Source organism: Gobius niger (assembly GCF_951799975.1).
Source record: "Gobius niger genome assembly, chromosome: 4".
Classification (NCBI taxonomy): Eukaryota; Metazoa; Chordata; class Actinopteri; order Gobiiformes; family Gobiidae; genus Gobius; species Gobius niger.
This window is the reverse complement of record NC_136855.1, coordinates 22249413-22263765: the sequence shown is the minus strand read 5'-3', so window position 1 is coordinate 22263765 and position 14353 is coordinate 22249413. Positions and strand designations below refer to the sequence as shown.

The 14353-nt window shown below is 39.4% G+C and overlaps 1 protein-coding gene across 1 annotated transcript in view; it reads right to left on the bottom strand.

The window, feature by feature from the left end:
- The window catches only part of kiaa1549lb (KIAA1549-like b), a 50283-nt gene extending 36124 nt beyond the window's left edge, over positions 1–14159 (bottom strand). The window contains exon 1 of the mRNA XM_079554952.1: positions 13558–14159. Within this exon, the coding sequence (XP_079411078.1) occupies positions 13558–13771 (214 nt within the window). The 5' untranslated portion in view covers positions 13772–14159. The remainder of the gene's footprint in view (positions 1–13557) is intronic.
- Positions 14160–14353: the final 194 nt, after the last annotated feature.

Sequence of the window (14353 nt, the reverse complement as noted above, 5' to 3'; positions counted from 1 at the left end):
AGTCCACCCATGCAAATGTATACACATACACACATACGCACCCACATACATGTATACACACATATACTTATCCACATACATCTCAGCCATTCCCTTCCTTTTCCCTTTCTCTCTCTTCCCTTTTCTTTCTTTCCCTTTATTAAGTCCAAAGAAATTCTTTCATTTTCGTTACTATTTGTTAATTCTACATGGGTTACAGTGATGCACTGGTGACAACTGCATCGACATTTGTGTTAATTCTGACACAGTAATTGTGTAAATTGTAAAAGTGAAACTTATGGCACAATAAAGTAATAAAAAAATTAAAAAAAGACGCTACTACATTCATATTAATAAGAGTACATATACAATTTTAAAAAGTAGTCTGCCTAGTTTGCCCAGCTCTATACACCCTATAGGAGGAAAAAAAAACACAACTACTTCCACACTATTTAAAAAGCATTCAAACTGTAATCGTAAGGCAGTTGTTAGATAGTTGTTGCCAATTTGGACCTGTGTGTCGCCCCTGAGCTGGAGTCTGCAGTGTGGGGCAACACAATAATCCCCGGTCCATCACAGACTCAGCGGGCAGCTAAACTCCCACTCTGTCCCCTGCCTGCTCCAATAGCATCCTCCCAGAGTCCGCCACCAGCCCCACTTATACACTCTCAATTCACAGACAAGCTGGAAAAACGTTAGGGGCTATTTAAGGATTAGGAGAAAACTATGCAAGGATATGTAGGTCTCAGCTAACTGATGCGTCCTCAGTATAAAATGTCACATCAATTAAGGATTCAAAACAAAATATTGATGGTGGGTGAAACTCCTCTAGTGACTGAATCCCAGGGAATGTTTGTGCTCCATATTGCACATGTCTTACAATAAAATAACAAACAAGACAGACTTTTTTGTCAAAAATACAATTGACTTTCTACAAACAAACTCCTACAAACTTATCATGTTAAAAATAAATGTTAAAGACAACACACAATGTCAATTGGACAGGTTTTAATGTTTGATAAAAAAAATAAGTTTTGTTGCTCATTCGATCACCATCTTCAGTTGGACAAGGTCTCAAGTCTAAAATGTTTTGATCAAACATAAACCCCTGTCCAGTTAAAATTGTATCCTGTCTTCAACCTGGACAAAAATAATCTTCTTAGATTAAAAATAAATGATAAAAAATGACATTAAAATACTAGGAAGATCCTACAAGAATCATTACATGATAAAAACACCAGAAAAAAAGACGGTGGTAGATCCTTAACAAAATGTTTAGACCACTGCTTATCTGCTTATTGTATGAAGATCCAATCTCTGCTTGTTCCTGAATAATAATAACAACATGGGAAGACTTATGGTAACAGAGGTTGAGTGTATTCATTGAGATGAGGAAAATGTAACCAGCTATAAAACAAACCAGGGGAGATGTCTCACATTGAGTTGTGTACTTAGTGTGTCAGATGGCATCATGTGGTGAGGACATCTTGGTCACCTGTGACATACAGAGCTAAAAAGGCTTCTATAAGCGGCAGATCACATGTCTGTGTTTCCACCTTCTAATTGGGCCCTGAGAGAGACTTCAGACAAAATCAAAGTTCATCCTGCCGAGTGACAGAATGTGAACACACCCGCTCGCTCCAAAATGTCTTCATCAAAAGCACTTGAATAAAAAGGTTATTGTTCCAACAGTGCAGTTAGTGTCCCATAAGTCTGAAGCTTTATACATAGGCTGTGGACAAACAGTGTTTCATCATGCTAAATGAAAAGTAAAATAGTTTTGCACTGTTGTCTTCTCACCCCTAACAATAAGCAGTTTAAGTCTCTTCAAGGCCTAAACAAATGAAGAGTTGTGTAGGGGCAGGGTAAATGAATCCTATATAACCTAAAGCAGTTATTTCACTGGATGACAGATCATTAACAGAGGCAAGTTGGCCCCTCGAGAATGAAGGAAAAAAATGATGATTTCCCAGGTAAATGTAAGGAGATTAACTTTGCTTTGCTACAACTATTCATGAAGAAAACAACTACAACTCGGAATCAAAGAAAAGTAGGCGTTGAGATTTGTGTTTTTAGCTATAAGAAATACATCAGTAATGTTAATAATAATAATGCCTTCCCTTTATACATCACATTTTTCGTTGCATTATCCATTCTCTCCTCAGTGAGTTCCTGCTGATGTCCAGGTGAACACTGACATGTGGAAGCCAGTCTGCGGTAACAACCTCTCCAGCCATCACTACTCACAAACAGGCGAAGTGTATTGAACAAGTACACACTACACAGCTGCAGTCAGAGCTCGGACTAAACCACAACTTTTGAATCCGTGGATGAATGCTGTCCGTAATGTGCAAAGGTTGCCCTATAAGTTAAAACCATTGTATGCCACACACAAAGCAATAACCTTCTAAAACTGAGCAATTTCCAATGGAGCATTACATATTGTGCTAGTAATAAATATTTGTTAAAATGACAGTCTAAGACACTCTTTCACGTATAATATGGACTATGCAATTAACCCTCCCACTAATTGTTTTCTGCTCTGATGATGGGTAAAACCACAGTGGCGTAAAACAGAGATTATGTGCTGACTGGATCACAGCGTTGGCTGCTGCACACAAGAGGTTAGCCCAGGTCTGAGGAGGAGAGAGGGACAATGAGGGATAACAAGGAGGGATAAGCCTGTTCAAGCCTCTAGGACTCTTCACAAATCCACACTGCACAGAGAAAACTGCCAGAATGTCAATGATATGTAATGCAATCACAGGCAACACGTAATCCAGGACAAGAGATAAACACACCTGGGAAATCTTCGATAGGGCTATATGATACTGAATAAGAAAAACATGGAAATGGCTGTATATGTCGACTGTTGGCATTTGAATGGACTATTTTAACAATTTAAAGTTTAACAAGGAACAGTGGGAAGAAAAAGTGAGTAGACAGCTTTCTGCCTAAATTGCTCATAAAATGTGGTCTGATCTTTTTAAAATCACAAGAATGAGTAAACAGTGTCTGCTTAAGCTTATACCACCTAAACATTAACATTTTATCAACATTTTATTGGCCTTAACATGTAAACATTCACAGGACAACGTGGAATAAGTGAGCCTTAGATTCAATACCTTTGGCAGCAATAGCGTCATCCAGACATTTCCTGCAGTTGCAGATTAGACGTGCACAACAATCAGGAAGAATTTTGGACCATTGCTCATTACAAAACTGTTGCAGTTCAGTAAGATTCCTGGGATGTCTGGTGTGAATGGCTTTAAGTCAGGACTTTGATTGGGCCATTCCAGAACGCGCATTTTCTTCTGAAACCATTCTGAAGTGGATTTGCTCCTATTCTTTGGGTCATTGTCTTGTTGCAGCACCCATCCTCTTTTGAACTTCAACTGTTGGACAGATGACCTCAAGTTTTTCTGCAAAATATCTTGACAAACTTCATTTTTCCATTGATGATGGCAGGCTGTCCAGGCCTTGAGGCAGCAAAGCAGCCCTACACCATGGTAAAGTAGCACTTTTCCAACTACATTAGGCACTCAAAGCACTTTACAGCAAGGATCCACTCACCCATTCACACTCATTCATACACCAAGTTTACGCAGACACTGGGAGAGTGAAGTGTTTTGCCCAAGGACATAACGACAGTGTGCACCTTCAGGAGGCGGGATTTGAACCCTGACCTTCCGATCATGAGACAACCCGCTCTGCCATCTCACTGTCGCCCCTGATGCTCCTGCATCATACTTCACAGTGGGGATAAGGTTTTGATGTTGGTGGTGTGCTGTTCCCTTTGTCCTTCACACATGACATTGTGTTTTCCTCCCAAACAATTCAACTTAGGTTCCATCAGTCCACAGAATATTTTGCCAGTAGTGCTATGGAGCATCCAAGTGCTTTTTCGCAATCTTCAAACGTGCAGCAATGTTTTCAAAGACAGCAACAGCTTTTCTCCCATGAACCCCATTCTTGTTCAATGTTTTACGTATTGTAGACGTGTCAACAGCGATATTGGCATGTGCCAGTGATTTCTGTAGCTGACACTCTAGGGTTCAATTTTACCTCATTGAGTATTCTACACTTTGCTCTTGGAGTCATCTTTACAGGACGGCCACTCCTTGGAAGTGAAGCAACAGTGCCAAACTGTCTCCATTTTTAGACAATTTTTTATGAACATCAAGACTTTTAGAGATGGTTCTGTAACCTTTTTCCAGCTTTATACAAATCAACAATTCTTGATCGTAGGTGCACATCAGACAATGTTTCTCAACATGAGACAATTCTTAACTAGTGTGTGTTTTCAATGGCAAAGGCAGATTTTAAGTCACACCTCAGCGACTGAACTTCAGGTTGGCTCACACCTGACTCTAAATGTCTGCATGAATTTGTCTAATTAGCTCATGGAGCATCCTTAGCCAGAGTGTACTCACTTATTCCTCCCTGTCCTGTAAATGTTTACATGATATGGCCAATAAAAATATGATAAAATGCTCATTTTTGGGGGGTATTAGTTTAAGCAGTTTAAGCTGTTTACTCATTCTTGTGATTCTGATAAAGATCAGACCACATTTTATGAGCAATTTAAGCAGAAATGTAAGAAATTCCAAACGGTGGACTCACTTTTTCCTCCCACTGTATAAACAATATTTAGTACTGTGTATGCATAGTGCAATACCTTCTTGTAATGCTGGGATTTGCAGACTTTATATTTGGGTATCCATGTGGTCAAAGGTCTGTGTAAAACACACATAGACCCAACCTTCACACGCAGAAAAAATATGAAGGCCACCAGTCAATTTGACACGTTGATGGATGAGCTCCCCATACGCTTCTACTCAAACGCACGGCTCGGCTGCGCAACCAACATGACCTTACACACACCGTCTCAGCTCTGTCCAATCATAGCCTGCGCAGGGTAATGTTTATGCTAATAGGCTCTCTGTATCATTACACTCCAGCTCGAGAACACTTGTGCATTTTCATCACTTACAAGTAATTATAAAGTGCTGTGCGAGAAGATTCCAAAACAAATATGTAATTAGTCAAGTTAATTAGAAAAGGCACTATGCATATCCAAATATATTACTTGTCTTTTAAACCAATACCTTCCCACAAAACAGTCAATACAGTAGTAATAGCGAATGGATGAGTGAGTGATTGATAGATATGATCACAAAGTATTAAGTATTTCAGATTCTTTTTCCTTTATCCAGTTGAGGTCGTCACAGCATACAAGCTTGACTTTTTATGCTGAAGGCCTTCTCCAGTTCAGAGTAGACCGGGGTCAGCTATGTGTCTGGCCCAGAGACACTTGTTCATCTGCTTATTGGAAATATTTATGGAGCTTCACTAAGTCACAAAAGTACTGATTACTACCAGTCTATTATATACAGTATGCCGCTTGGGTCTGTCGCTCCTCAGTCTCATTATGGAGATGTATTTCTGCAGGACACACAGTGATCCAATACAAAACGCCCTCCTGACCTTCATTAGCCACCTCACAGGGCTGGAGAACATTAGGGCTTTCACTCAGCAACATTGGAAATTGGACCTCTGTATTGTTGCAGCCTGTTTATTTGATTTGTCTCTTTGTTTTTGAGATTGCTTGATTTTATTGTCTATTATTAGGGCTTTGGCGCAATGTGTTTCTTGTTGTGTGTTATGAGTCAGATCTACCACTCACCAAGAGACCTAATAACTACAAATGCTTTTCCATTTTCGCTTTACAAAATATTTTCTTTCATGAGTTACGGGTTTATGAGCTGGATGGATTGATCATGCATTGGCATTTGTGTCACTCAGTTGAACACAATATGTCTAATGAACAGAGAGGATTATGGGAAACTGAGTCCCAGTCTTCTCTATAATGTGATGTCTTGACATTGTTTGTTTCTGTGCAAACGCCTATATCCTCCAGGGGCAACAGAGCGACACATTGAGATTACCCGGTAATGAATTGGCCAGTGGGGAGCCGCTCATCACATTTTTAGACGTACGGACTGACTTCAGAGCTCTCAAGGCAAGACATTCATCTCAGCAATGCTACCGGGGATGGATTTATGAAAATGTGTATGGGATTGCATGTGCTGGGGCCTTCTGCTCAAAGAAATGTCTTTCATTGACTTTGAATACATTTTTTAAACCAATTGAAAATGTATGAAAGTATGGCTTTAACTTTTTATGGCATTCTTTCCAGGAGGGCTCAATCTCTTTAACAGAGAGTTCTCATGCCTCATATTCTTAGTAACACTGTGAAATAATACTTGAATTCAAAACATATACTAGACTTTTCTCAAATGTTTTAGCAACTCAGGATGAAGTCAGCAATAAAAAAATAAAATCCAAAATAATGCTAAATGCCATGCCATGAGTTGTTTCATTTGCTAATACCACAAACTGAAACTGTTCATTTAGGCTTGTTTGATTTTTTTTTTTTAAAGTCCTGGGCAGAAGTTATTTCCCTTTTTAAGCCATTTTAACAGAATCTGGTTCCAGCTCAGTTGGGTTGGTAACACTTTATTTTACACTACCCTTGATACATTGTACTTAACTAAATTTAGTACAATGCCATGTGCTCTGTAACAATGTGTAATAAGTTGTACTGTCCTCGTGTCCTATTACATTATGTACTTACAAAGTACTAATACAAGTTGTTCCATTGTGTACGTACTACATAGGTACAAGTTATTTCAGATTGCTACAGAGCACATTACATTGTACTAAATTAAGTTAGGTACAATGTATCAAGGTAGTGTAAAATAAAGTGATACCCTCAGTTGTTTGTCGTTACTATGGAAACAGCTGCAGTGGAGTGATGTAGAACGTGATTTAACTGTTGCGATACCCAGAGGCCGATCCGTTACGTATTGCGATACAATAAGTAATTATGATTTGTAATATGTTTACCTTAAAATTTATAGAAAGAAAACAGTCATGTGCCCAAAGTTTATAAACCCAATGCCATTTGACATTTATTGAAGTGTTAAGATCGAAAGTGCATTAACAAAAAATGTGCTGTTACTGCAAAACGAAGGACTGCAGGATAAAAATACTTCCAGACACAAGCACTGAAAGTATTGCGATCCAAATCCAATCCTATATTTTGTCCCAGCCCTATCAGTTAGCATTAAAATTCTCATCGATCATGGTAAAAGAGATAAGATAGAACTTGGAGATCACCAGCTTTGTGCAGGTGTTTGATAATAAAACAAACACATCTTTTTTTATTGCTATCTTACACTTTGTTGGTTAGAAAATGCCTTATAGATCTAAAAAAAAAAAAAAAAACGCTAAAACAAAATACCCAGTAAACTCTTAATACTTAAACTTTTCGAAAAGTCCCTTCCGGACCCCGGCAAAGGGCTGGGAGTGGGCTGGACTATTGAGGTCTATTACATGATGTACCTCCACCAGTTATTACAGACTGTAAAATTACATTGCGCTAAATTTGGCAGGTGCAATGTATCAAGGGTATGGTAAATAAATGGTTTCCCAATGCATTTATTGTTTATTATATTATTGTTGAGCATCATCTTTCCCTTGTCCCACTTTCTGGACGTGAATGGGCAAATTAATAGCTTACAAATTAACATTTGCATGAAAATAACACACCACAAGTGCTTTTAGAAAACAAGGTCAGAGACAATAGTGGTACTGTTTATATGCCAGAAACGGTATGCTGAGAACTATTTGCAGCATGCCAATGTAATGCTTTGGTTAAATTATCCTCAATGTAGCGATTATGTCTGCAGTTTCGTCTTGTGGCACTGTCAAAAAGGTGGTTGACAAAGCAATTATAGTCTAATGTAACTTGTATTAATGTATATATAATTATGGACAAACACTGACAAAATGATAGAATCTTTAGGCACTTAACAATAGTAACAAGCAATCTTTCCAGTTCCAATTTTTACATTGTCATTGAAGTAAAACAAAACTATGATGGCCTGTGTTCTGTATGAGTTTGATACAAGTATAGCACATTGAGGCTATAATAAAAGTGTTTGCATGCCTTGGTGCACTCATATTTGTCTCCTCCAGTGGTTAAAAGGATTAGCTAAAATGTCACAGTCCACTGTTGCATCAGTATGAATAAATCAAGCCCATAGCCACCACCATTTCCCTCTTTAAATTGAACTAGTGAGTAAAATGCCAAAATGTATTAGTTTGACATCAGGTACAAAGTGACTGCTGCATGCAGGCTCTTTCTTATAATGTATTTTGAGTTTGTATTACTCAACGTAATCTTAAAAAAAAAAAGGATTTGACAGTTGAGGAACAAAAGCAGCTTTGCACACATTGAGCAAAATGCAGCATTGATTTTCTGAAAGGAATTTCTGCAGCACATATTGTAAATACCAGCACTAACGGTAATTTGAGGAAGATGTTAATCGGTGTTGATGATTAGAACACTGACTGACGCGTATTCTATGTTTATCAAACAAACAGTACCATATAGGCGGTTTCAGCCCTACAAGGAGTTGTATAGGAGTGGAGAAAGTAAAGCATTCCTAAATAGTAGAAGTTGTAGTAACAGTATATAAAATCTGCAGTGGCACATGCGTTAATGCCAGTAATTGTTGAGACATTAACAGTGCTTTTTAAAGATGCGTACCTGTCCAGACCCTGTCTGGTCTGGACAGGTACGCATCAACTCGTCTAAGCTCAGGTAAGAACATGGAAAAAAACTGTGAAAAACTGTGGCCTATTCCTATAAGGTATCTTTAAAAAGCACTGTTAATGTCTCAACAATTACTGGCATTAACGCATGTGCCACTGAATGGTGCCACTTAAATACGGTGATGTGAGTAGTTACACGATCCAAGTATAGTTACCATATTTAAAGGTTTATCTTATCTTATCTTATTTTCTGGACTATAAGTCGCACTTTTTTCACAGTTTGGCAGGGTGACTAATATGTGATTTAAAAAAAAAAAATGCATTCAAATATATGGCCCAGCAGAAAGAAAGTTCAGAGTGAGTGAGAAAGTGGAGGTTACTCCTACCCACAATGAAGAAAACACAACAAAGCTACTCACGAGCTAAAAGCTATGGCCACAGATAGAGGAACGAGTTCGCAAATGAGAGCTTGAAAAACATGCTGTTGGAAGAGGTCTGTCAACGGTGCAGTTACGCCTCTGCGCCCAGGTAGTTCATGCTTCATGTAGCTAACCATCAATATGTTACATGAGCACACCGTACGCCTATTCAGCCTGTTGTTGTTTTTTTCTTCATTATGGGCATTTTTTGGCTGGTGCGACTTATACTCTGGAGAGACTTATAGTCCGGAAAATACAGTACACAAAATTAAACATGTCGATTTTCTAAGCAGATAAAAAGAGGTACTTTTTTGTAAACCGTAATAATACCTTAGGAACACGTCAAGTGCTCCTAAGGTATTATTACGCCTTACAATATAATACTGCTGTTTCTATATTAAGCTCAAATTAAAAACTTTTTAGAAAAGTGACAGGATTGCAGGATTCTAGCAGTAGTTGTGGTGAATAGGTCTGGACTTATTTTACACATTAGGACATTGCTGGAGCATGTAGAGGGTAGAAAATACATCATTTTAACATTTTTAATCTCTGTCTAGTCCCTTTAATACACAAAAGGGATATACCCAAATTTCACGTTACAAGGTATAATCACAGTAACAACCTCACATAATACAATCAATTTACAATATTGTGGAGAGGCTTGAATCCATTTTCCAAGAAAGGGATGAAAGCCGTTTAAGCAGTCCCTCTACGTTTATCATGCAACTGCAACACATTATTGCATTTTAAAATATTAACATTAAACCGTAGAAAATCTTTATGAGACAAAATATGCAATATCACAACAATGGCAATGTATTTCCCTCTCCAAGCACACATTACATAAGACATCTGAGCACTTCTCATTGCCCTAAACATGTGAGGGATGATTGGAGGCAGATGATCTATGATGCTAATTAGACAGTATCCTGCCATACCTATAATGGCACATATGAGCATGTGTAGCCAGCTTCTCAGTTATTACAAAGCCATTGTAGAAAGGACTGCAGACCTATGCTGCTTTAAACAGCACTGGGGGAAAGATAATGCTGCATATGTTCTTTTGCATCCAAACCCAACATCCGAGCTAATATGTTTTGAATCACTTGATAGCGCTTTTTTGAGCCCTTGAGCGCCATCATTTACCCACACATTTGCATAATGGAGACAAAAAGACAATTACGTTTTCAGTTCATCTACTACATCTGCAAAGAAATAGAGGATCTTGTAAGACATTCCATTTTTGAGAATTTCTGCTTGACATCTGTATGATTTTAAACATGGTTGATTTCAACTTGAAAGCATACGACGAGATGACACATAACAGGAATCAAGCAGACAAGTCATGTTCTCTTCAGTGTGTGAAAAAGGCAGGTCAAAGGATTTAAAGGTGACTCAGCCAAACCATGGTAAATTTAAGACTGGAGGATGGTCGTTGAGAGGAAAATATAACTAAATAATAGCACAATAAAAATTGACACACAAGCTTAACTTGCTTTGAAACATGGGGGAAAAAAATGTATCTATCTTTTTTACTTAATTTAACCAGGAAATCCCACTTGATTCCAAAATCGATTGTACCTATTGTACATGTCTTTTGTCAAAGAGAACACAGACGGGCTCAGAGATCCCTTCTGGGATTGCAATTTTATTTTATTATTTTAGAAAGCCCCATATGATGTAAATTCTTGTTTCCAAAGGGGACTCTGGGATGTTCTTGATATGAGGCGAGATGAGAGCACTAACTGCTATGCCACTCTTGTAAGTCCAGATTTTTCATCTATAACAATATATGAAGGTCATAACATAATTAGAGCAAAACAAACAAAAAACAAAGCAAATATGGGCACTATTGCCCCTCTCATTGTGGGGTGAAATTTTGAAAATGAACAGCAATGATCTACTACAATGTCTACCAATTGCTATACCCAAAAAATACTAAATTTGACTGTATCTGCAAGGAATCTATGTGGAATGGGAAACGTCCTAGAATAAAACTTAAATCCAAATGCCAGTTGACAAAGGAGATATGGGTTTTCCAGATTTCCTTTTTTATCATAATGTCTTCTGCCTGAGACATATTGCTCAATGAGCACTGCCACCTGAACGAGCCCCCCCCCCCCCCCCCCCCCCCCCTCTCGGATAGGGATGAAGACTGTTTCCCCCCTCAATCCAATAGGCACGCTCTCAACTAAGATCACCTCATTACCAAATCTCTTTAATGTATGGAAGAAGGGTTCACTTATGTTCAATCTGGATGCCAATCTCAATTCTGAATCCTGTACATGGGGAAAAAAATGAATGGTTGTTGTAACAAACTAATACCATGGCATTATTGCAGAGAAATATACAGGTCAAATATGTAAAATATAATATTTAGATGGAGGGCTTTGAAAATCCCACTTTTTCGCAGTCAAATCCCAGGATAGGATTGCAAATGGGAAACGGTTAGGATTCCCACTCTGTCTGTTGTCCCATGATAAATTGGTAAAGTGTGTAGCATAGCATCTCAAATCACACAAGGTCTGAGAGGTTAACCCTTGTCAAAGTGAGCTGTCAGCCGCACTCATAAGGAAGGCCAGGTTGTGATAGTGGGGAAAGATAAATAAAGATGCTATAAGTCATAAATAAGAGCACCGTCTAAGCTGCTTTCTGAGGGTCCGTCGCCGGTGCATTTTCTGGTCAGGCTAATAGGAAAACCACAACATAGACAAGAATTATTCAACTTCAATCAAACGGCATGAACCCACACGACACACAGACAACAGACTGCACTGCCCTCTGTGGTTTCAGGAAACACAACCACAATTCAGGTCTTGACTATGACATGCACATTTGCTCCATAAAGTGTTACATAATGCGATTATCATGCTTTAACACATCTCCCATCTTTCCAGTTCTCTTGCACCAAACTACAGAGCATAATAAAAAAAGAGATCTGAGTGCACGTGCAATGTGACAATATACACATGTGCTGACATCATTCTTTTTCCATACGAAGGTGAAAATATTTTAAGATTGCAACATCAGCGACATAGATCCATAATGTCTCAAGAGCCCCCTTCGCCAAATAATGGGTTACGCTTGTATTACATGTGGACCGACAATCTCCAATCTCATTCACACAATACATTCACACAGGTAATACGGTGGGTGAAGAGTCTTGCACAAGAACATAACGAAAATTGCAGAGCACCTAATAAAGATGGCAGACCTGTTGTTGTTTCTGTATCCACACCTGTGGCGTGAATTATACACTGTTTTCTTAAAATAGTAATGCATTTAATAAACCCCAGAACAGATGGTGTTTCTTGATCGACCCCACAATAAAAAAAAATGATATCAACCGCAGGTACTTTTACAGTTTCGTTGAAAGAAATACAGAAACCGATGTGCGGCACAAATAAATAGTAGCCTTGTAGTGTTTGCTTAGATTGTATCCACATAAAGAAACCACATTGCAACTCCTTATAAAATGACAAAATGACCCACTGTGGATGTGGTTTGATGCAATGAGAAACTGTATCTACAAATGCCCTTGTTCCCAAAAAGTGACTTTGTTGGAAGCTGCTCTGACGAAATGGCTCAGGTGCCGCTGCTGCCGCTGTTGGGCTCATATGTTAAGAATGAATGTGCTGACTATATGAGGAGTGAGAGAGAGAGGGAGAGGGAGAGAGAGAGAGAGAGAGAGAGAGAGAGAGAGAGAGAGAGAGAGAGAGAGAGAGAGAGAGAAAGAGAGAGAGAGAGAGAGAGAGAGGGAGAGAGAGGGAGAGAGAGAGACAGAAAGAGAGAGAGAGAGAATGCATATTGTAGCAGTGCATCAGTGAGGTGCAAGTACAGCCACTACATCAGTTTGAACACTAGACAGACAGCAATAGCCTATAGAGGCTCCATGTTCATGCTCAGTTTTAGGTAAATCATCTTTGGGATTTGAACAAACATGCCGGTTCATGTGAGTGTGATTAATTGTGATCTAGATGAAACATGCCTGTCCTGTGAGCTTTAGAAAATCCCCAATTGGTGATAAAGAAAGCAGAAATGTGATGAAACTTTCAATTACTACCATACCAGATTTAGGGGAGAATATCAATAAATGACATTTCAGCACCCAAATTGGTTACTGCAGAACAGAAGACTACTGTGCAGTCCTACATGAACAATGAAACAAAAGAGTTGACAGAGGGGTGAACGGAGGTAAACGACTGCAGACACAAAACATCATGAACATTCAGACAACCCGCCAGGACATTCATTCAGAGAGCAGGAGGCGGAAAAAAAAACACGCAAAGCCTTTACGCTGCTGACAGCACATGCGGGTTATTTAACGATGGCCCTTTCCGTGTTGGAGATTTACAACTTCTTTGTGTCATCTAAAAATAGGGAAGAATACGCTGTGTTTAGGTTATCTAGGTCCAAGTGCGAGCATGAAGCACAAAAGGTAGGGATTTGTCCACAGCTCAAAAGACATAATGTGGTGAATACCAAAACATAATGCACCATTGGTGTTTGTCTCGACCAGTGTCGGTAGAGTACTTACCCTCTGCAGCCAAAGCGCACTGGACAATAAGTGAAAGCATTCCCGCAGACAGCAGCCAGTTCACGGGCATCTCCGCTGCTCCGATACGCCACCTGGTTCTCGCACATCTTCTCTCCGCTCCAGCATCCGCTTTTCCAAGCGAACATCCACCGCCACGACCAGCTCGGCCACTGGGATGACTTGTCCGCACAGCACTCCTCACACCGGGAGCCATATCCAGCGGATAAATTGCTGAACTTTGGCCCGTGAATTATACATTGGATCAGTCTGAGTGCCACTAGTAGGAATAGTACACAGCGGTCTAGCGGTCTCGTCGTGTCCACGGCTGGTGCGGAGAGAAGCAGCACTCAGGGGTAAAATAAAGAATGCGCCCTTTCTCGCGCTCCTCTCCTCCACTCGATCCACCCATCAGCGCGTGGCGCAGGGCGGCGCACACTTTGTTTGAGCTTTTACATTTAGCTGCTGGTGGTAAACTCTATGTTTGGTTCACGAGTCCCGGGTTGAGGACATTCGTTTGTCACTGGTCATGTGATGTTTCGCTTCGGATTTCCAGAGGTCCTTGCATACGTGTCTTGACGTCCAATACCAAAATGGGAAAAATTAGCATCTGCTGTTAATTGCAAAGTCAAACCTGAACAGTAGTGCGACCTCTGCAGGTCTTTGAAATAATGAGACCTAGATACATTTGATTTAATTGTACAGTAAACAAAAGTAAAACACATTTGTATGTCAGCTTAAATTAAAGCAATATTACTTTTTCAGTGTTGACGTTAGACAGCCACATGTGCTCATTTCT